The sequence below is a fragment of the Parambassis ranga genome, chromosome 7 (genome assembly GCF_900634625.1).
Source record: "Parambassis ranga chromosome 7, fParRan2.1, whole genome shotgun sequence".
Taxonomy (NCBI): domain Eukaryota; kingdom Metazoa; phylum Chordata; class Actinopteri; family Ambassidae; genus Parambassis; species Parambassis ranga.
The window spans coordinates 15,370,790-15,392,426 of NC_041028.1; the positions used below are offsets into that span (position 1 = coordinate 15,370,790).

The 21,637-nt window shown below is 42.5% G+C and overlaps 1 protein-coding gene across 6 annotated transcripts in view; it reads left to right on the top strand.

Moving 5' to 3' along the window:
- agrn (agrin) overlaps window positions 1–21,637 on the top strand; it is a 222,819-nt gene that overhangs the window by 128,593 nt on the left and 72,589 nt on the right. For all 6 annotated transcript variants that reach the window (XM_028411002.1, XM_028411004.1, XM_028411003.1 and 3 more), the window contains 3 exons: window positions 10,783–11,007; window positions 12,817–13,041; window positions 15,417–15,623. In XM_028411002.1, the coding sequence (XP_028266803.1) occupies window positions 10,783–11,007; window positions 12,817–13,041; window positions 15,417–15,623 (657 nt within the window). The remainder of the gene's footprint in view (window positions 1–10,782; window positions 11,008–12,816; window positions 13,042–15,416; window positions 15,624–21,637) is intronic.

A 21,637-nucleotide genomic window follows, 5' to 3' on the forward strand; every position in this document is an offset into this window, starting at 1 on the left:
AACTTTCAAAGAAGTCTTTGCTCCTGTTTTTGAAGCAAGACCTTGGGCTGTTACTCCGGTTGTACATTCTGTCTTTTGTCTTTGCTGTCTGGTTGCTGGTCCAGTGGGTTGTTAAGGTGTCTGGGCCAGGCCCGGTAAACCCCTGATTTATCCCCCTCATAGGGCCCAAAGCTGGCCCGGTAGAGGAGGTTTCAGAAAATCCTCTGCAAGCAAAAAGCCTCCTTCTGTGGAGCAGAGCTGAAGAGTCTAGAGATGAAAGCCAACCTGCTTTATTCCTCTTTCACCTCCACATACCCTCTTCCTCTACTTTTTTTTTTATTGTTCTGCTTGTGCTCTGACAGTCTCTTTTGTTACCCCGGTGACATGCCAGGTTGCCCCCGGTGACAACAGCCTGGTGGTAATAGCTGTAGATGGAGGAGATGACTTTTGGCTTTGCCAGAGCAGATAACAGTGCATAGTCTGACAAAAACAGCATCTCCACCTCTGCATCTTTCCTCCCTCTTCTGAGTTTGTCTCTACCTATATCACCTTACTGCCCTGTTTCTTTCGGTCTGTTCCTTGTTTTTGTCTCTTTCTTTCCCGCCTTCTGGTCAGTTGTCTGTGTTTTCACTCTTGCTCCCCTTATGTCCCCTCGTTTTCCCCCTTTAGTTCCATCTTCTCTTCCGTTTACTGCTTTAAACCTAAAGATTCTTTTTTTATGCTGCTACACTAATCAGTAGTAACATGCATGGACACACACACACACACACATGCTGGAAGTAATCAAATTTCTCCAGGGTGATTGCTGAGCACATTTATTCACACATACACACACACACACGAAAAGACACACACAGGGCGAGAGGTCATTGTAAATAACCCGGCTTTCGTGCTTTCATTTCCCTGAGGCATTGACTCTTGCTTGGTATTCATAACCATAACATGCAGAACCTGACGGCCTGACTGTGTATGTGTGTGTGTGCTGATAGTGTATTTATACCCGTACACGCATACACACACGGGCATACTTACTGGAATATATACACACACTGCCGGCATTTTACAAACAGATAGATTGAAAAATATACATACTTGTTATCATACTCCAGCACACACACACACACACACACACATACATATATACACATAAAGAGATGATAATGGGCTTTGCTGGAATCCTCTATCCATCTTTACTTGCTGTTCCACTCGTCCACAACCACTGATACTTGTAAGACAAATCCTGTCTTCTTCTTCATCTCTTACTCTCTTCAATGTTCACCTCTTTGCAGTCTGGAGGCAAAACACCAATTTTGCACACACACACACCTGCTTAATCCTAGACAAGGGTTTGTGTTTTGAGACTTTAATGTATTTATGCATTTGGATTCTACTGAATAATACATTGTTATTTGTTATTTTCACTGCGTATACTTAGAGAGAGATAGAAAGGAGTGAAAATAATAAAAGCAGAGAAATGTTGGAAATATGAGGATAACTATCAGCTCAGCAGACAATAGTGAATATGCTGTTTTATTTTGTGAGGAACAACGGCAGGATTTATACACAATGTTTGTTTTTGCCTTTGTTTCTGTGTGTTATAAGTGTCGGTACATATAGAAAAGGTGATCCATAGTTCAAAGAAAAAGATGAAGAAGTATATATATTATGATTTCTATTTATCTTTCTTTTCGTTTTTTTATGTCTTCCCACTATGTTCCTTGAATTAATTCACTCCTACCTTGCTACTTATTTAACGTCTGTCCCCCACCCTAGAGCATTGCTGTGCTCACATCACGGCAGCGGACAGATTATACACTCCTTGCTTTCAGTGGGGGATTGTTTGTAAATCCTACCGTCACTGTTGTAAAAAGGAGCAAACTCATGTTAAATGTTTTACCTTTTGTGTTGAGACATTCAGACCATGCAGCCAGGCATGTTGGCGAATTAACCTGACATTGTCTGGGTTTAGAGCCGAGATGAAAGTCGTGCAGCGGGTATTGATTAAGGGCGTCAGGACCCAGAGTCCTGCTGGTGTTCATGTTAGCGATCTAATGAGACGCTGTTTACACCTGGGCTGGAATGTGAATGTGGTTTACTGAAGTGGTTTGAGGGAGTCGCTTGTCCTCTAGATCAGGAAAGAGGAATTTATAAATATTTCTGAGTTTATGTAACATTAAACAAAAGTACAGTTACTTTCTGAAACAACCTTACAAGTGCATGTTATAAATAGAAAATTTACATCCAAGATTATTCATAAGTGCAGAAATTTACTGCTCACTATATATATTAAAGAACTGAATGACTCTGAGCAGTGACTGGCTGAAAGAGTGAGCATAATAAATGAATAAAGGCTTCTCAGCAGGTTGTCTCTGGACGACTCACGCTGTGACCTCTTTCCCAGGAGGAAGCATATGTAATGATTTCTGTGAAACTTTAATGAGACTCTACATCCTCTGCTGTACAACAGCCACAATTGACAATTGCATGATAATGGACATTAATTTCACAACTCTTAGGGAGCTGTTGACTCTGTGGAGGAGTTAGCAGAAGTGTGCAAACGTTGCCTACGGTCATTCACACAGTAACAGCACGGTGTTCTCAGCTCAGACAATAACCAGGATGGAATACGAAGACCAGTCAGTGGCAAATAAATTGCCTTTTCTGTAGCTGCTTTGATTTGCACTTTTTGTACCTTTGATGTGAAAACTGGAAATTAAAACTTCCAGTTAATGAAGGAGAAACAATCATATACAGTAAGAGTAAAATGAATGAATGTCAAGTAGCAGCATAGGCTGATCAAATAACAGACATACAAGCACATAAAAGCACAAATATGCAGTATAACTTGAAAGTTATCCCTCAAAAATAATAATGATCTTATAATCTCATGATCTATTTGCTGGTCAAATACCATTTTAAAAACCAGCACTGGTTTCTGTGCTGCAGCATCAGCACACTGATGACATTTCACAGTGAGTTATTTCCCTGCTCTCCGTTTGTCGCAGTGAAGCATGCCCTTTTTTGAACACTTCCTCTCTGTAGTTGGTCCTGATTCAATATCCTGTTTATTGTGGAATAACACAAGCGATAGACGCTGTTAAAAAGCTGCTTCAGTTTTTTATAGTGTTTGTGAGAATCATTTTGACCTGTGCTGACCGTACGACTTAGCACCTCTTTCTTGTTGTTTACTGTTTACCCTCATCGTATTAAGCTTATTCTAACAGTGTGAAAATGGTACGAATAGGCCAATATACCTTCATTTCTTAAAATGTGTTTGTTTTCTGTCTCGTAGAGCTGACAATTTTCCTCACAATTAGAATAACAGACGCAGACGCACTGTTCCTAACCCGCCTGCAGTAATGCTTGCCAGAAAAAGAAGAGAATCAATCCAAGTTATTTTCATCTACTATTTGCTCTGAATAAATGTCAGTACTTTCTGCTCCTCTCTCAGCTTCATGCTGCCTCTGTCTGTGTCCTGGAGGCTTATCAGAATAGCTTAAATTAAATTGTTGTCATGTTAAATAGGGTCCAATATTGGATGGCTGAAATGGGCACGCTGATTTGAGCGGCTTATCTGATGTGTCTTTGTGTGTGTGTGTTTGTGTGTGCGTTTGAAAGAGAGAGAGAGAGAAGAAGAAGATGAGGTTCGTTTAACTTCATAAACAGCCCCTTTTAACACTAGTTTCACATTTTAATCCGCTCTATCTCTTATTTTTTTAATTAAGCCACAATATTTGCAGCAAAGCAGTTATTACCGGGGTGTTTCTGCCTTTGTTTACAATAGATAATTTCCTATTTTTTTCTGTTAATGAGCTTTCTATAGTTATCACTGACGTCAAAGAGTAGCCAGATATGCCATAAACTGTGAGCAGTAAACTGAAAAATATGTTCAGGTCAGAAACGCAGCGCTGACTGTACACCCGCTCCTGCTTTGGCTGCAGATGACATTGCTCTTGTATCAGCTGGTGACAGAGAACTCTTACACAGACGTTTATTTACCTGAGAAGAGAGATAAAGCAGAGTGAATTATCAGACCTGGAGCTTATCATGCATTCATGTGGAGTGTGTGTTGATACCGGATGTCTCTCCACACACGCAGATGCGTCTGCGTCTGTGCTTGTTTGTGTTGAGGACGACACCTTCTGCAAACGACCTGCTCTAAACAGCATATTGCACCCAGCGGCCATCACTCATTAGCAAGCGTTTTTATGGCAAAGGCCAAGTATGATTAGCCAACGCTTCGCTGCACATCAGTGCTGATTTTGGCTCCCTACCACCACAGGCTCCTGTTAATCAGGAGCTAATGAAAGGAAACTTGCAGCATATGCGCCACTTAGCCCACATGAGTCCTTGTACCTCTTTCTGCAGCCAGGCTGACAACCTGACTGCACAGCTCTCTGAAAGGAACTTCACTCATTTTGTTTGTTTTTGCACGTTGAATTTATTCAGCTTTTAAACTTCAACACATGCTAAATTCATTATTCCTGTTTGTTGCTCTCACTGAAGTTTCAGTGGTGAAAATATTTCATCAGTGAAATGTTCCCGCAGTTTAAATCTGCTTAGTGGGGTCTAACCAGTTTCACCTGACTTTAATCTATTAAGTGCCTAGATTCAACACTTTAAAACAACATAAATGCATTATTGATTATGCGGGATCTTGGCCTTAAAGAGGTAAACAAACAGGCAGTTAAGAGCCTCTCCAATTGCGCTCCTTCACTTATTTTGGCACAAAGATCTTTGTTTCTTTCAGGAGGCCTTAATTCAAAAGCCACAGCTCATGGTATAAAGGCTGACATTTTTCCAATAGGTAATACTGACTTTTTTTCCCGTACGCTATTAAGGTGACAGGGAGGCCTTGAGGTTAAAGAGGCTGTCCTTGTGTGAGGGTTTGTCTTTTATCTGTAGCTTTTATCTCTTTTAGCTTGTTTATGTGGATTACAGTTCTGACACAAAGTGAGTTGTCACACTTAAACTGTCTGGATGCTTTGACATATGATGCATGTCAGAGTTCTTTAATAATGCACTTAAGGCACTTTCAGCAGTACAGTAAGTGAGGATGTCACAGTGTAGCGCAGGGTAAAGATGTCCAAAGTGGCCGAACTGTGCCGCAAAGGGCTCCTTTTCAGGCAACAAGCTGCATGTTAGATGGGGCTGGACTGTGTCAACTGAAAAAAAATGGAGAAGCTTGTTACAGATCAGAGAAGTTACCTAACTTAGGGTGTGTTTAAACCCAAACTCTAATCCTCTCTAAACCCAATCAAGTAGCTGAAAGTAATAGGATGTGTTCTGGCTACCAAGCTGAACGACTCAGATGAGATTTTTCCGGTGATGTGGCTCTAATCTGATTTATTTTCAGGTCTGTATGGACACACACATCGGATCATCAGTCCAGACTTTCCGATCAGATTTGAGTCACCTCAGGATGTGGTCCTACATCAGATATAAATTTAAATCATGGCTCCGTGTTTCAGATTACACTGTAAAAGTATTACAGGAAGCCTCTGAGAATCTTTTAATACTAGCTAATGGGACAAACATTTTTACATTCAATTATTCATGTTATTATTTTGTGTGTGCTGCCCTTTGAGGGACCTGCACGTCTCTGACTGTGTTTGTCATAAATGCTGCATCCAAACGATTTAATCCCACCCTGCCTTCTTTCTGTCACTCAGCTGAATAAATGGGCCCTGTACAGTCATTTCAGCAGCACACCTGTGCTTTACTGCGTCTTTCAAGCGTGAGATCTGCCACTGGGAAATGACAGCTATGATGCAAAAAACTGAGCTCTGCAATATTTCAGTATTATCATCTGCCTGTCATAGTGTTTTTTTTTTTACATAAGCGCTCATTTATTTTGAAAATATTGTCTTTCTGAAGAAAATGCATCAATTAAAGTCCACATTCTTTCCACCTCTATCGAGCATTACCTAAATGCCAAAGCATTTGGCTGAAAATCTGTCCAGACACTCACGCAGCACTACTTTACTGTGAGTGTGGCCAGCGACTGGAGTGTGATGAGGGCTTTTTGCGGTTCATTTTCCATTCTCTAGGGTAAAACAGCAAAGCGTGTAAAAGAGAGCAACAGCTGCAGCTCAATAGACCTCTTTGAAGAACTACATCAAACACAGAGAATCATCTTCTAGCCATTGGCCTTACAGAAGAGAAAGTGGATGGAGAGCGTGTGTGTGTGAGTGTGTGTGTGTGAGTGTTTGTGTGCGTGCCCGGACAGCGTGTTGGAGAGGTGTGTAGGACTGTTAATCCTTTGGCCTTCCCTCAGTCTGTGCCTCCTGCTTTCCATCACTTGGGTTTGGATATCTGGCTGCACACTCTCATCATCCATATTTAGTTACTGAGTTTTTGGTGTGTGTGTGTTGATGTTGTCTGTTTATTTTCTGACCATTGCGTACAATCTTTTTCACGCTTCCGTGCTAACTCTTCCCTTATCTCACTTCTACACACTTCTAGCTTACTACAAGTAGGTCCATACCACCTCTTCATCTACTGCACACCATGTTTTAGCCTCCTATCTTTCCTTGCTTGCTCCTACTGTTAGCTAGACAATGACAAGAGGTTTAGATGCTTTAGCAAGGTTGGCAAGGTAACAGCAAGGAGCCATCTTTAACATTTGTGCACAGTATTGGCATTTCTTTGCACCAAGCAGGTCATCACAATTTCGCTATATATTTTAAAAGCTAATTTTGAAGACGTTACATTCTTAGTTTGCATTATATACATTCCAGATTTTATGGTTCTAATTATGAAGATATTAATGGATTAACAGCAAATGAGCCTATAAAAATAAACACTACGTGACCAAAAGTAATTGGACGCACTGAGAAATCTTGATGCTCCAGACTACTAGATCTTGTTTGTATTATTGATTGGCCTTAATTAATCAATCAATGTGTTCTGGTTGATGATTAGCTTCCTGCCTAACACAGGCACATGACTTCATCACCCTTCTTCAGACTTTATAAATACTTGATTGGCTTTGAACCAGAGAAAATGAACACATATCGTGAGTAGGTCTCCACGTACTTTTGTACATATAAAGAATTTATTTTACTGTAAATTCCCTTATGTTTTATTCATGACTTCTTTTCTTTGTCTTCATCATTCTTGCATTTTTACCGAACAATGCTCATTTCCAGTTTTATCTCACTGCCACATTGTTTCCTTGCAATATTTTGTTTTCTGTCTTCTCCGTCTTCGTTCTGGTGATGCGTGGGGGGTGGGTAAGGGGTTCTTGATTAGAACACTCACTGCCAAGTCTCTCTCCCCCCCAACATCGCATCATTGCATTTGATTAGCTTCAACCCCCTGCTCCCACCATTATCACTAACAACACAACAGGAAGCGCAACACACACGCATACAAATGCACAGACACACATGTGTACATATCACAAACTCACTTTCAGACTTAATCTGAACTCTGTGGCTGCCTGTAAGCGTGCACAGGCATATATGACTACACACACACACACACACACACATCTGGGCTGCTGCTGCTGCCGTGGTGGCAGGGCGTCACGTAAAGCCAGCACGGCACTGACAGCTCCCTGTCCTTAATGAAGCATTAATAAACTGCAGCACAAAACAGTGGATCAGAGAGCAGCAGAGCTCCCCACCTGCCTGGCTGTCTGCTGGCTGCCAAGGGGAGAGATGAGAGGGGAGAGGATCACTGTAATCCCCTTCCTCCAAAACCCCTCTGCCCCACTTTTTTGGGGGAGTCATCACCCCCTTCATCACCCGCTCTTCAGTATCGCACCAAAAGGGCTCTGTGCTTTTGAGTCTGATGTCATATTAATACTCAATATAACAGACTTACCACTGCCGCCTTACACTTCAGCAGCTATGCACTTTACAGTATGAAAGTTTTACTCCTCAGTTGGTTATGTTTATTATTAACATTTGATACTCCACATATTATAGAAAGTCTCTAAATTCTTAATCTAAATAACGTCAGCACAAAGTAACACATCTCAGCCTGCAAATGATCCTCTGTATCACCAGAAAATCTTTCATCTAACAGTGCATCACAATGGGTTTCTGCCCCAATGTAAAGGACAGTAAAGCCCAAGATGTGTGTGTGTGTGCTGTGAATTCACAGTAGTCTGGTCACAATACAGACAATATCCTGCAAACCTGCTGAGTGTAGATATTCCAAGGTGTGTTGGTGTAGCAGTTATTCAGTAAAAAGAGCCAAAAAAAACAACTGTGTTGGACTGTGACAAAAATGTTTTTTGATAGTAACCAAAGTTTTAGAAAATAAATTAAATCCAACTCTTTTCTAAAAGCCTGTTTGTACATTCAGAAATATATGTATTTAAAAGAGAGAGTTTTTTATTTAATTGGGGTCTAGGATGACTGTTCTTTGTGTCCTCTGCTTTTCCTAATCAGGATCTAAAATCTGTGTCATGTTTATGCTGGGATGCTGTCGCTTCAGTGTCACTTTGTGTCTTTATCTCTCTGTCTATCTGTATCCTTATCTGTCTTTTTTTTCTCATTATCCTTGCAGCCTAAACCTCGCCAAGCTGTACTCCAGCAAGGGAGACTGATCTAATTGGCAGCAAGGATCATTCTAATTTAGTCAACCAGTCTCTGTTGACTTTTTCTCAGCTCCTCGCCTCCTCCTCCTCTCCTTTTTTGCCACTTTTCACATGATAATAATGAGAAAATATAAGCAAGTACTCCCTGAAGTTTGCTGTGGTGTGCATGTTTTTTTTTTTTCATTTGCGCTTGTAACACCGATCACATTCACCCAGGCAATTTGCCTGCTTGTCTGAGTCTGAGGAGGAAAGCTTATCTGCACTAACGCCCCACCGAGGCTGCGCTTTGTATCCAAATCGGCCCCTGTTAGCATTCAAATCAAGAGCCCCCACCTCCTCCTTCTATTCTACCTAGCCCCTTACTATCGCTCCCACTCCTCTTTGCCTGTCAACACGGCACACCAGCATTAGTCAGAGGAGAGGAAGGATAGCAAAAGAGAGAGAGAGAGAAAGCTAAAACCTAGGCTATTATTTAATGAGATTAAGAAGTGCAAGGAGGATGCTGTTTACTGTCACAAAGCAAAACAGGGGCCCCTCTCTAACAGCTGAAGAGGATCCCTCCTCTTCTTCCTCCTGTTCCTCGGCCGCTGTACTACCACCATGAAATTGCATCCAACAAACTACTTTGTTACATTTAAATTGTGTAATTAATGTGTGTAATGGCTGCTTCTTTTGATTTAACATGACCTTTACCTGCTCTGGCAGGTACAAGGTTGTTACTGCTGCAGTGTTTCCCACAGGTCATTACCATCTCATTGTTCATGTGATTACGTAGAAAGTAGAAGCCAAGTGACACAATCTGGTCCTCGTGGGTTTTCCATTAAGCCATCATCAGTGGCTCACAATGGCTTATGATTTTCAGTAATTGCTGGTGATTTTTCCACCTGTCCTTGTCCAACGGTGCAAGACGCAGTCATAAAACTTCACGGCTTGAGATAAAAATATGTAAAAAATGATGATGTAGGATGGTACAGATGGTACGATCCCATCGCAACATGGTTGGCGCTTTATTTTGAAGTTACTCTTAAATTAGGTCTAGACTTTAGTTTTAGTTTCAAAGTTCCTGCTGCAATACAGCGCAAATATAAAATGAAAAAAAGTGTTCATTAAGCAGTCTAACGCACCAAACCTCAAAAGAACTTGACAGGAGAGAGAGCAAAAAAAAAAGAAAAAAGAAAGGGAGGAAAAATGTGTCATGAAGATGAGGAAAGCGAGTTGGGGGATAGTCTTTGATCAAGAGCGCTCCTCGTAGCTCTCCTGTCTCCTTACACATCCATAATATATCCCCACACACTTTACAGTCTCTTATTAACAAGGCAGTGCCATTCCATCCTAGAGGGAGAGAGTGAATAAAAAAACAAAAACAAAGAGACAAACCTGTGCACTTCAAAATGAACAGGAGTGACAGAAAATGCAAGAAAGGAATGCAAAGACATTGTGATCCAGCATATGCGCCCGTCCTCTTTAAATGAAATTCATTTGCGTTGGTTGTAACAAAAAGGGGGGGATAATATCAGACATGGGTAAATATTTATTCTAAAAGTGGCAAGCTTAGGAAATGAGAGGGCTGCCGACGCTCGGCTTCTCTCTCGTGGGAGACCATGTCTGTCCCTGACAGTCATAAATATGTATCATGCTGCGAGATGACAGTGATTGTAATCTCACTGCTGCCTTTTGTCAAACATATGAGTCCCAAGAAAAGCCCCCACTGGTAACGAACGCTGGCAAAATTAAAAGTTGCACCTTTTCCCATCATTGAAATAAGTCATTTGGTGACAAGTGGCGTGCTGTTTAATTAGGGTGGAAACAAAGTCCTCAGGGGGAACACCTCTCTCTCTCCCTCCCTCCCTTCATTGGTCTAATTTGTGCAAAGGTAAACATTCAGAGGGTCGCTTTTCAGCTGATTAAAGCATGCTCCAGCATAAAAATAGAGAATGTTTTTGAGAGTGTTTTGAATGTAAAGCCCTTTAGTTCAATCACACTGCTCTGTGAAATGAAGCGCAACTTGTTTGTACCGAATGTGGCAGTGCATTTTTAGCCAGGGGCGTCGAGTGCTTCTTCAGACCCACAATAACAGCGCCGAGCTTGAAGAAGTGCACCAGCAGCTACTTAAATAAGGTGGCCCTGTCATCCATGATGCGCTCCAGCGGCACAGTGGCAGCGACAATCCTGGAGCACTGCTGCTTGACAGATGTATTCTTCAGCGGATGAATCCTTTGACTAAACCTTGTTTTCTTGTCTTCTGCCTGCAGCTCTGAAGGACCCCTGCTCCGATGTGACCTGCAGCTACGGCAGCACCTGTGTCCAGTCTTCAGATGGTTTGTCGGCTAAATGCATGTGCCCTCTAAGCTGTGATGGCAGGCCAGAGCAGGCGGTGTGCGGCAGTGATGGAAAGGACTACCGCAATGAGTGCGAGCTCCATCAGTATGCCTGCAAGAACCAGAAGAACATACGTGTGCAGTACCAAGGACGCTGTGGTGAGCGTTCTGCACTATTTCTGTCATATTTGGGCAAAAAAATTCCCAAAGATACTGAATGTGTAATGGGATATTTTTGCATGTTAAATGACTCCAATGACTATCAGAAAACTTTCTCTACTTACTTTTCTCTCTTTCTTTGTGTTCTCTGTTTACTCCCTCTGCCTTTTTTGTTGTTCTCCTTCACATACACACTTTCTTACGACACACCTCTGCTAATTCTTATTTTTCATTCAGGTTGCTTAGCCTCGCACAGGTATACTCCTGCAGTGTGAATTGTTGTTTTTGTCTAAATAGGTCTTCAGAGCTGTCGTTGTCTGGGTTTTTTTTCTTATTCTTGTTATCATCATGCATTGGTTGTTCACTCCCAAGGCACTCAACTTTTGAGGGTTTTTGTTTTTGTGGCAAGCCAGATGGAGGAAAAGAACAGCAGACAGTAACTCTGGCTCTGAGCCTCCAGGAGACAGAGTATGGTAGTGGGCAAAGAGAGATGGATGTGTGGGTCCATAGGCAGAAGGTTGCTCGTATAAATCCAGGGAGAGGCGGTCGAAGTGACCTGAGTTTGCCCGGTTCTCCTCGGGGAGGGCCAAGGCTCAGGGAGCAGCCAACCCTTTAAATCTTCCTGCAGCCATTTTATCTAAAGCCTTGGCTATCTCAAGTTGCTAGCCAAATGCAGCTGATTTATCCACACTGCTAGTTTTCATAGGAAACGGGCCATTCTTTTTGTAATTACCCTACTTGCTCAACTAGAGGAAAGCATGGATCTTGGAAGCTGTTCTTCCCAGTTAATGGGAGGTAATGGTCTCTCTCACTCAGATAATGGTCTGGCTGGCGGATAGGCACTGCGTCATGCAGAGACACTGCATGCATTACAATAAAACCTGTGTTTGCTCAGTTGCTTGTCTCTGCAAGCCTTTTGCATTGTGCTGATGGAAAACAGTCTGAGGCCTGGCCACTGGTCACTCCGCCTCCTAGCCCTCTGCAGCCAAAACGCACTGTCCCCGTTTATGTCCCAGCATTGTTGCTCTTTGTGTTCCTGCCAGAGGTCTTTGGAACCCCCCCCCCTTTATTCCCTGTTTCTCATTCTCTCTCTCCTTCTCTCTTCCTCCTTCCTCCTTCCCTGATGATAGGGTGTTTCATCCTTGGTGTGTTTTGAATGACTCGCCGGCAGCTTGGCAGTGATTTAATATGTCACGGTGCTACATAAATCCTTTGTCTTCCCACATGCTGAAAGCGTGGCAAGCAGGATAAAGCCTGGGCTCCTGTTTGAAGGAGTAACACCCCGTCCCACACATCCACAAACCAATTCCATTATGATTGTGGACTGATAGGGCCGAACGAGCCAGACCAAAGCTCCCCTTGGAAGCGGGAAGGTGTGAGAGAGCAAATCAAACCGTTCGCCTCTTCATCTTCATTTCCTTGTCTCCGATTCACATCCGAGGTCCCACTCTGAGCTGCTCTCAGCTGATGATATCTGTGAAGAAGCTTCTCCTCTCTTCTTTTTTTCCTCTCTTTAAAGTATTCAGCTCATATTCTGATGATTATTTGACCTGAAAAAAAACATATTGTATGGTTAATTAAAAGCTGGCTTACGAACGCTCTATCAAACAGGCTGCAAGAAGAAGGCTATAAAACCAGGACACATCACATCCTTTTATATTTTTAATGTGCTTTTTCTTATGCCAACATATTGTTGTTCACTTTTTCACAAAGGACCACAAGAAACATTACTCCTCCAGTGCCTAATTAATATAAATTGATGTTCTTAATTAATTTTTTCTACTTACTAACATGTCCGTGCTTCCACAGACCCATGTAAAGTGAGTGAGAACAGCCTGAACACACTGTGCCGGGTGGAGGCTCTCACACGCCAGCCCCAACACTTCGATTTGCCAGAGTCATGCCCACCAAGCAATGAACCTCTGTGTGCAAGCGACGGGCGAACATACGCCAGCGAATGCGCCATGACTTCAACGGGCCTGCAGAAAGGCATCAAGCTCAAGAAGATCCATTCAGGACCGTGCAGACGGCCAGGTATGTTATGTATTTATAGTGTTACAATTTGCAGTCAGTTTTATATATACATACCTGTGTCTATTTAGGTTCCAAACCTGATCTCAAAAAAAATGCAAGAGCACGGGCTGTAACTCCGAATTACACAGTAACAGCACAGAGTGTGTTGAAATGACAGAAAAAGTGCCAACAGAAAATCAATGAGGAGCTTTGTCATGGAGATTAGACAAATTCACAGATGTGTTAAAATGCACATTGACACAAATTGGCCAGTTTGTTTACAGAAATTGTCACATTTTTTTAAACGGCCAGCCCAAGGTATAGACATGCAGAAGGCCACATTGGAAGGTAGGAGTTGTGTTGGATGGTTCAAACCTGGAGCGGACTTCTATCCAGGAATCCTAGGCTCATGGAGAACAGCGTGTAACAGCTAATTTAAAATCTTAGCACCCACACTATCACCTGCAGGACGTTAGCACTACATGCTAACACTGATGGACTGCTACCACTCCAAAATATGACACAAATTCCTCATGTGTGATCAGAAATACTGGGCTCCGTTCCTGGTGGTGCACAGGCTTTCACGTATTTAACCAAGACTGTAAAAGCAGCAGGTGGACCAGCATTAAAATCAGTAACCGTGTTCTACCCCTTAACCACAGAGATGAATGACTCTGAGGTCTCGGGTCTGTACTGTATCCATGCTAGCACTATAGCCTCCTCCAGCCTGATAAGAGCCTCCAGGGTTGTTATCTGTTCTATTAGAACAGGGGGTTTAAGCCTTAGTCAACAAAGAGCTGTCAGCTCTAACTGTACGTCTGATAGCCATCGGAGGAAATCCAATTTTCCCACTGTGTTGTCGGCGGGTCCCAGCGAAGTCACAGCAGTGCTGTGCTGAGACCCCCGTCTGTCCATGTACTGAGACCCCCTTGACAATGCCAGAGACAAAAATAGATGAATGCAGGACTTCCTGCGGTACAGTCAGTGATTTGATGCTGATACACACTTTTGACACACCCTGGGTCTTCTTTCTGCTCCGTTTGACAGACTGATGGAGGAGTGTGAGGGTTTAAAAATCAGACAAATACCAGTGTATGTGGAGCTGTGAAGTTGTGTGTGTGTGTGTGCGTGTGGGTGAACATTTTTCTCCCTCTTTCCTGCTGTGCCTTTTTCAAATGAAAGAATTATTCAATTTGAAACAGAGATCCATGAAATCATCTCCATAAGCAAATTACAAATTGGTAACTAATGAAAATGGCCATTTCCACTTGTAACCATGACATTGCACATCGCCGTGGCCCTCTCACTCAGATATAGCGCCGTTGTAATTAAGTGTGGCATGACAGGCTTTTAAAGAAAGGAGAATAAGGAATTGAATTGCTGTACGAATTTGATCCACTGATCAGGAATGAAATAAATTCAAAAACTAGCGAGTGCCTCCAGAACAGAAGTCGCCTTCAAATTGGATTTTTCTCACTTCAGTGGCAAATTTGCCATTTCACATTACCAGTGTTTCTTTCTTTCTTCTTAATTTCCGCAGTCGATTTCTGCTTAGTGAGTCAAAATGTTATGAATATAATGGCTAAGACTTTAACTTGACCCTAAAATTACATTTCTGATTAATTCTCTCTTTTTTTCTGCTTTTTAATAAAGTTACTGGGGATCTTTATTATTAAAGTAGAGCCAGGCTGATCCAGTCAGTTTTCTGCAGATAATCACAAAGTTATTGCGTATCCCTTCATAGGAGCGTTACCACGTTTCCTTTTTGTTTGCTGAGGATATTACTTTAATAAAACTAAAACAAACTGAAACTCGATAGAAAACAAGTGTCCCTAAAACTACATTTTTCCAATAAATTTAAGCACCCAAGAGGTGTTTTAATTTTTTTCAGTCCAAGTTGAAGGAATCATTTATATAAAAAAAATGCATAAATTATACGTTACAATGACCTAAATGTACTTATTTTACATGCTATTTATCCCCCTACTATTTAAATGTAATTAAATGTAATTGTGATTAAACAGGCCCCTTATATTTCTCCTAAGAATGTCTAATTATTGTGGTATTTCTCAATTAACAAACATATTCATTTCTTGTATTCACGCAAAAGAATCTCTGCTGCTGAAAGAAAAGCTTCTCCACATGCTACCAGTGACATTAGTCCATCTGAACATGTAATTACTCTTTAGATGAAAATTGATTTATTTCCCTGTGGTTGGACCAGCAGTGCCACACAGCAGAAAGAGCAATCACTTCAACACATATCTAGCTCAAATTTTTTATTTTTTTAATGCTTGCTGAGTTCTTCTGTCTGTACAATAAAATAAAGGAAAAACCTGAATAAATGCAGGGTCACTGAATGGTTTAAGGTTCCGATCGATGTGTTTTTCTTGCAGAAGAGTGCAAGGAGGAGTGTCTCTTCAATGCTGTGTGCATGGTGGAACAGCTCAACGTCCGCTGCTCCTGCGATCCCATCGAGTGCGACGGCACCTACAAGCCCATGTGTGGCAAGGACGGGCACACCTACGCCAATGACTGTATGCGGCGCAAGGCGGAGTGCCTGACCAGGACCCTCATCCCCATCAAGCACCCGGGGCCCTGTGGTGAGTTCAGCTGGAGAATATAGGAAAGGAGGGACTTCTTGGCAGCCTTTACAAGGCTCTCTTGTTCTCTGCTTATTTTTCTGCATACTCAATGTGTTTTTCCTTCCAGGCTGTCTGTGTGTCTGTCTGTACTTTCCTGAAAAATGTCTGAGGGTTGGGTGCTGATGCTCTCTGAAGGGAGGGGGTGTGGACAATTCAGGCAGAATGTATTTGCCTCCCTTATAAAAATTTGTGCCTTCACTTCTCCACCCGTTCACCTCCCATCCATCCCTGTCACGCTCCATCCCTCCATCTCAAACCAAACGCCACCTTCATGTTTCATTCATCTGCTCTCGGTCTTCCACTTCAGTGCTTGTGTCGTTTTATTCATTCTGTGTCTCTGTCTTTTTTGTCTTCCGTGTTCTTCTTGTATAAAAAACAAGCTATTCTTTCTTGTTTCAGTGCGTCAGTCAGTCTGTGTGTCTGTCTATGTCCATGTGGCCGTCTACCCGGCTGTCTGGCTGCAGGTGGAAAGTGGGGTCACCCAGTGGGCGACCTCATCAAGCGGATTCTGAGGGGTGAAGCCCTCCGCTTTCTCCGTGTGGACCTAACATGAGGGGTCTTGTACTGCTGTCTTTTCTGTCTGCCCCTTTGTGTCATTAATGTCTTTTCCTTCTGTTTACCCTCCTGCAAAGATGTGATGCGTGAGGTTGGAGAAGTCTCCCTCTCTTCCTGCTCTCTGTGTTTTATTCCCTTTCTAACAAACAAAAAAGCTTTTCCTGTTCCAAAATGCCTAACCACCGCTCACCTCTGACTCTCCTCTTACTGCATGCTGTAGTGCATGCCAGTTCCTCACCTCACTGCTTCCCAAACAGTCCCTCCATCACCAGGACTACAGTTAAAGGTTGTCAAGTTTATTAAAAGCTTGCAGCAGATCAATACCCAAAGCTCAGCCTCTTAGAAATTGTGAACATAAATGGGTTAGAGTTCATCTGGAATATTTTGTATCTTGTAAGTTTTAACTACTAAAAGTCAAAAAATAACTTAAAACCACCTTTGGTCTGTAAGAAGGGACAGCATTCAGGGTACACACATACGATATAGATAGAGGTAGATACTATGAGGTCTTGGTGGCAACACTTGGGGAGTTAGAAGTAGAAGAGAGGCCCTGTGACTTTTAGCAGAGCAGGGCTATATTAGGTGCCATTATCATCCCATTACCATAGTTTACTCCCTCTAAGCTCTAACCAGACATAACCAGATATTGTCACAGTGCACAATTTGCTTGCATTAAGCGTTATAAAGCATCGCGTTTGTACCAAGTTAATACAGAGCGGCTCAATATCAACATTCTGTCCAGTGAAAATAAGAAGCCTACCGGCTGTATGTATTGTAAATTGTTTTTTGCTAATAAAAGAAGAATGGGTGAGATAAGGGATTTGTTGGCGTCTAAGCCAACTAAACCGACCCTAAGCACACACTTCACTACAATGTGAAAGCAGGATTCCAGCTGATATATAATGGCCAAAACCCAGTTGGCACGAGCGTAAATACAGTGTTATCCAGGATCAAAGGGTCGATTTAAAGGGTTAATTCACCCAAATTGGTTGTTACCTTTAAAAAAAATCCACCCAATGGGTTATGTTTTCGTTCCGAGTTGCCTGTTTTCATTTTTATTGTTGTTGCCAATTTGAAAAAAAAAGGAAAGATCTGTCCGTCCGTCCTCCAGACAAGAGGTCGCAGCTGAATACCAAAGTTATCTCCAGCCGTCAGCATCAGGAGGCAACAGAACTCATTTGCATCATTGGGCCGTCTGAGCTGTGAATAAATTAAACGTCGGATGCGGTGGTGCTTATATGTTTTTCTCTGTTTCATTATTTCTGGCAAATGTCTCCCCTCCCACCACCACTGCCACCGCCACACCAACCCCTCCTCCTTGTTTGTTTAGTTTATTTTACTCTTTTCTCTTCATCCTTCCTCCCTTCCAATGCACATCGCAGCCGTCAGCGACTGGTAGTATGTTACTTTAATGCATTTTTATTGACATTTGCATATTTTTCAAAACAGAGTGCCACAAACGCCACCGCCCCCCGATACAGTTTTAATTAAACATCAAAAGAGGCAAGCGTAGGTGCCCACTGAGACTGTTGGTTTAGTCAGACAGATGATATGCATGTTCTGTGTGTGTCTGTGTGTGTCTGCGTGTGTGTGTGCATGTTTTGTTCTTTGTTCATTTTTTCTTTTTTCTTTCTATTTTTCCTTCCTTCCAAAAAGACTGACTTGTTGGAAATCAATCAATACCCGAGGCTGCTCATGTGACTAAACACAGACAGACATACAGTGTATGGACACATTACGTTCCTATTGTGAGCTCACTTTGACTGTCTAGTGTTACACAAACACTGTCAATGCTTCAGACCAAGCTCTATGAGTCTGAAAAGGAAGAATGATCCTTTTTTGATAAATAATGATCTCCTTTCTCGATTCATTGGCTGAAAGGCATGCGGGGCGGAGTGATCGATCACTCTGCCAGCTGTCAAACGGATGAAATTCTCCAGTTCTGACATAACCGTAAATCTCTTTTCATGCGGCTGACAGCTTCTAACGTCAGCCCTCCCCTGCCACTACTCACTCACACAAAGGATCGACATGTGAGGAAACATGTCTGTAATGTCTTGCTGTAAACAGTCTGATTGATATCTACAAAAACGCTTCACTTCGGAGATGCAGACACCACTTAGCTTTTAGCTGATTAACTTATGTCCGTGTGCAGTCACAAATTTTTCAGATGTCAACATGCAGGCTTTTGAAAAAAGACTTGCTGGAAGTGAATCATAGCCGGCTGCTGGGAAAGGATGGCCATCAGGTCTGCAGCCTTGGATTGTGTGATGGAATATAAGAGCCCTGTGACACTGAAGGACAAAAAAAAAAGATATTTGTCATCACCAGACAATCAGATGTGTTGAGCTGCAGACGCATTCACTCTTCGACCAAAGGTCATTTTATTAACTTGGGACCTAATTTTTTTTTTATTATGTGTGGCCAGATGCTGAGTAAAGAGTTGTAATAGTCAAGCACACAGCTCTACTCTCAATATATCTGAATCGATTTAAAGCATCTTTTCAGCCACACACTGCCACAGACGTAGTGTCTGATTAAAATGCGAGATTGTATCTGTCTTAGTTAATGTAGAATTGATTATAAATCCATACAGATGGCTCAGATTAGACACACACACACAGATATTATATGTTAGGATGAAGCAAAGAAATCCTGTTTTTCCTCTCCTTCACATACAATGTCAACCCAGCGGGGTACCAGCACAAACTAAACAAGGAAGTGTGCGTGCAGCGTGGGCTATTGTAGCAGAAATTTTGTGGTAATTGTTCAGCTATATTTAGAGAAGCAAACACTGGTGAGGCACCTGAATGTTTTCAAAGCCTTTTATCCTTTCATCCTTTATATCCTTTAGAACTAGGATGAAAAACACGTCTCCTAGTTTCAGAAGCATCTTTGGGATGCCTTTATGTTCAACAGGAGACTCCCGTACAAACAAAGACACAGTACAAAACATGAAAACATTTTGAATTATTTAAAAATCAAATCAGAAAGCCAGACAGTTTCCACTGTAAAATTCATTACCCCAACAATTAAAGTGCATAATTTAAACTTTTTTTTTAAAATTATTTTATTTTAATTTCATATCTTAGTTGTCTCATAGCCACTTTCTTCCTCAAATACAAGCTCTTTTAACACATATTCAGCAGTACTTAGAGGCTACAACAGTGTGAAGTGGCCTGCCACAAGTCCCTGGAGCCTGTTGTTGAACTGGCCTCACATCTGGTATTAACAGAATAAGAAGTAGAGAGGGGACTCCTAACTGGTAGTTAGGCTGTTCATAAAATAGAAATACAAGCAGCAGTGCGGCTTTTAGAGAAAGATAATTCTGTAAAACAACTAAAGCAGACGGGCAAACTGGAAGAGAACGAATGAAAGAATCAGTTTTACGGACACAAATTCTTTATTCACAGTTCTTTTGCCATTCTGTGTGTGCACAGCTGTGTGTGTGTGTGTTTACGATTAAGGGGTGCAGGAAAAACTCATGCAAGTTTGCTGGAAATGCGTTGCCTGTCGCCTCTGGAGGTTAACGGAAAATCACTCAGCGGAAGACACATTGTCATTGACAAAGAGCTCGGCAAAGCAGGAAAGAAAAATCAGTCACCTTAGGTGTCGAGACTCTGTGCAGAATATTTTATCATTTGCGTGTTTGTTTGATGAGCATCTCCTTCCACCCGTGATTGGACTCGCAAACATGTTGCCTGAGCGTGTGTAAGTCAGTCTGAGATCACCGGTGCTGTTATTGCTAATCAAGTTAATTAGAGGATGTGCCGTGGGAGCAGGATTGACAGCAGCTAGGGAACACCGGTCCACTTACTCTGGCCCGCAGGCTGTCATTGAGCAGAAATTGCAGAGAAATGTGGGTCAACAGGGTGTCAGGAGAGACTGGAGGCATTGTGGGTGTGCCGTGCCATTGGGTTGTGATCAACCACGCGGTGCTTTAATTTCTACATTTTTCATTTCAGTTTCACTTACCTCTGAGCCTTCCTCGCACTGGAACTCAGATACAGGATAGCAGTAAAATGTTGCTGAGCTTATTTTTTTTTTGTTTCAGTCTGAGGAAGCATTTTTGAAACTTCCTGTGACGCACGCTGTGTTTACACGTACCTCACCTCTGATAGATACACGTCAAAAGATCAGGGATGCCAGCTCGTCTTTCTTCTTTCCCCTCACGCTGTTTTTTTTTTTTGCTTGTCTCCATTTTGAAGAGCGGCACGTTCTTAGTTGTAAATGCACAAAGAGGCTTCGACTCACCTCCTGCCTGTGATAAGTATTCACTGGTAGACAGACACAGCCCGCGGGTATGCCTTTTGCTGTATGCTAATATAGCCTTTTCTCTGCGCCTCCCTTTCCCTCGACTAATATGATACATAAATGTTTTTAATGTGATGGAGACAGAGGGAGTCAGATCAAAGCCCCGCAGGTAAAAAAACACACAGGGGGCGGGGTTTGCTGCAGATTGGCTGCGCCCCTTCGGAGTCCTTTGTTGTAATGGGGTTGCAGTTGTAGGTGATTCTTCCTGCCAGTTGGCCAGTGCAAGCATCACCTGGATTACACTGATTCACTGCCCTGCATAATACAGGGAGTGATTTGGAATTGCACACAGACCCGAGGGGGAAAAGTCCAATTAACATATGTATGAGCTGAGAGGAGAAGGGAGGAAGCGCTCGCCAAAATAATCTCCAAGCATTGCAGTGACATGTTACGGGGGTTAGCAGTGTTTTCCTGCTCGCTGCAGCATCCGCACTGTCGCAGCCAGAGTCCTAGTGGAGCTCGCCGTGCCATCACGGAAACCTAACGAGGGGTTGTTAGGCTTTAGAAGTTACACTGCCACTTTATCTGTCAGGTAACACCATTAAGTGGGCTGTAATAGTACTTGAGGCGGACAGGTAAAGCAGATATGAGGACATCAGAGAAAATTTGGCTCTCAATATTCTAACGCCACCCGACAATGCACCTGCGGGGGACAGAGCTGACTCCATGGCCTAGCCCGGTAATCCCCTCCAAGTCCTCAAGTGGGGCCATGCCACTAAAATACCACTCTAATTAAAACTGAAAACTTACACAGAGGCTGGCAGGAGAGGATATACAGACTGAGGTGACGCCCAGAATGTAATGCCTGCTCAACCGGCGTGGTAGAGCTGAAACAGAGCAGAGCGCCCGGTCGTAGAGCAGAATTCTTGATTAGAATCTATTTATGTATATATTTATATATTTATTTTTGTCCTCTGACTTTTCCACCACTGACTGCACCTGCTCACCCACTAAAACAATGCTTTGGCGACCAGTCCGTGCTTTTTTGGCACTACAGATGTTCCCATTCAGCTGTCAAGCACATTTTCATATATAAATAGTTTGGTTTAAACCCAGGTTTATTCTGGACCTGCCTGACAGAAACACTGATACATGCATGAAGA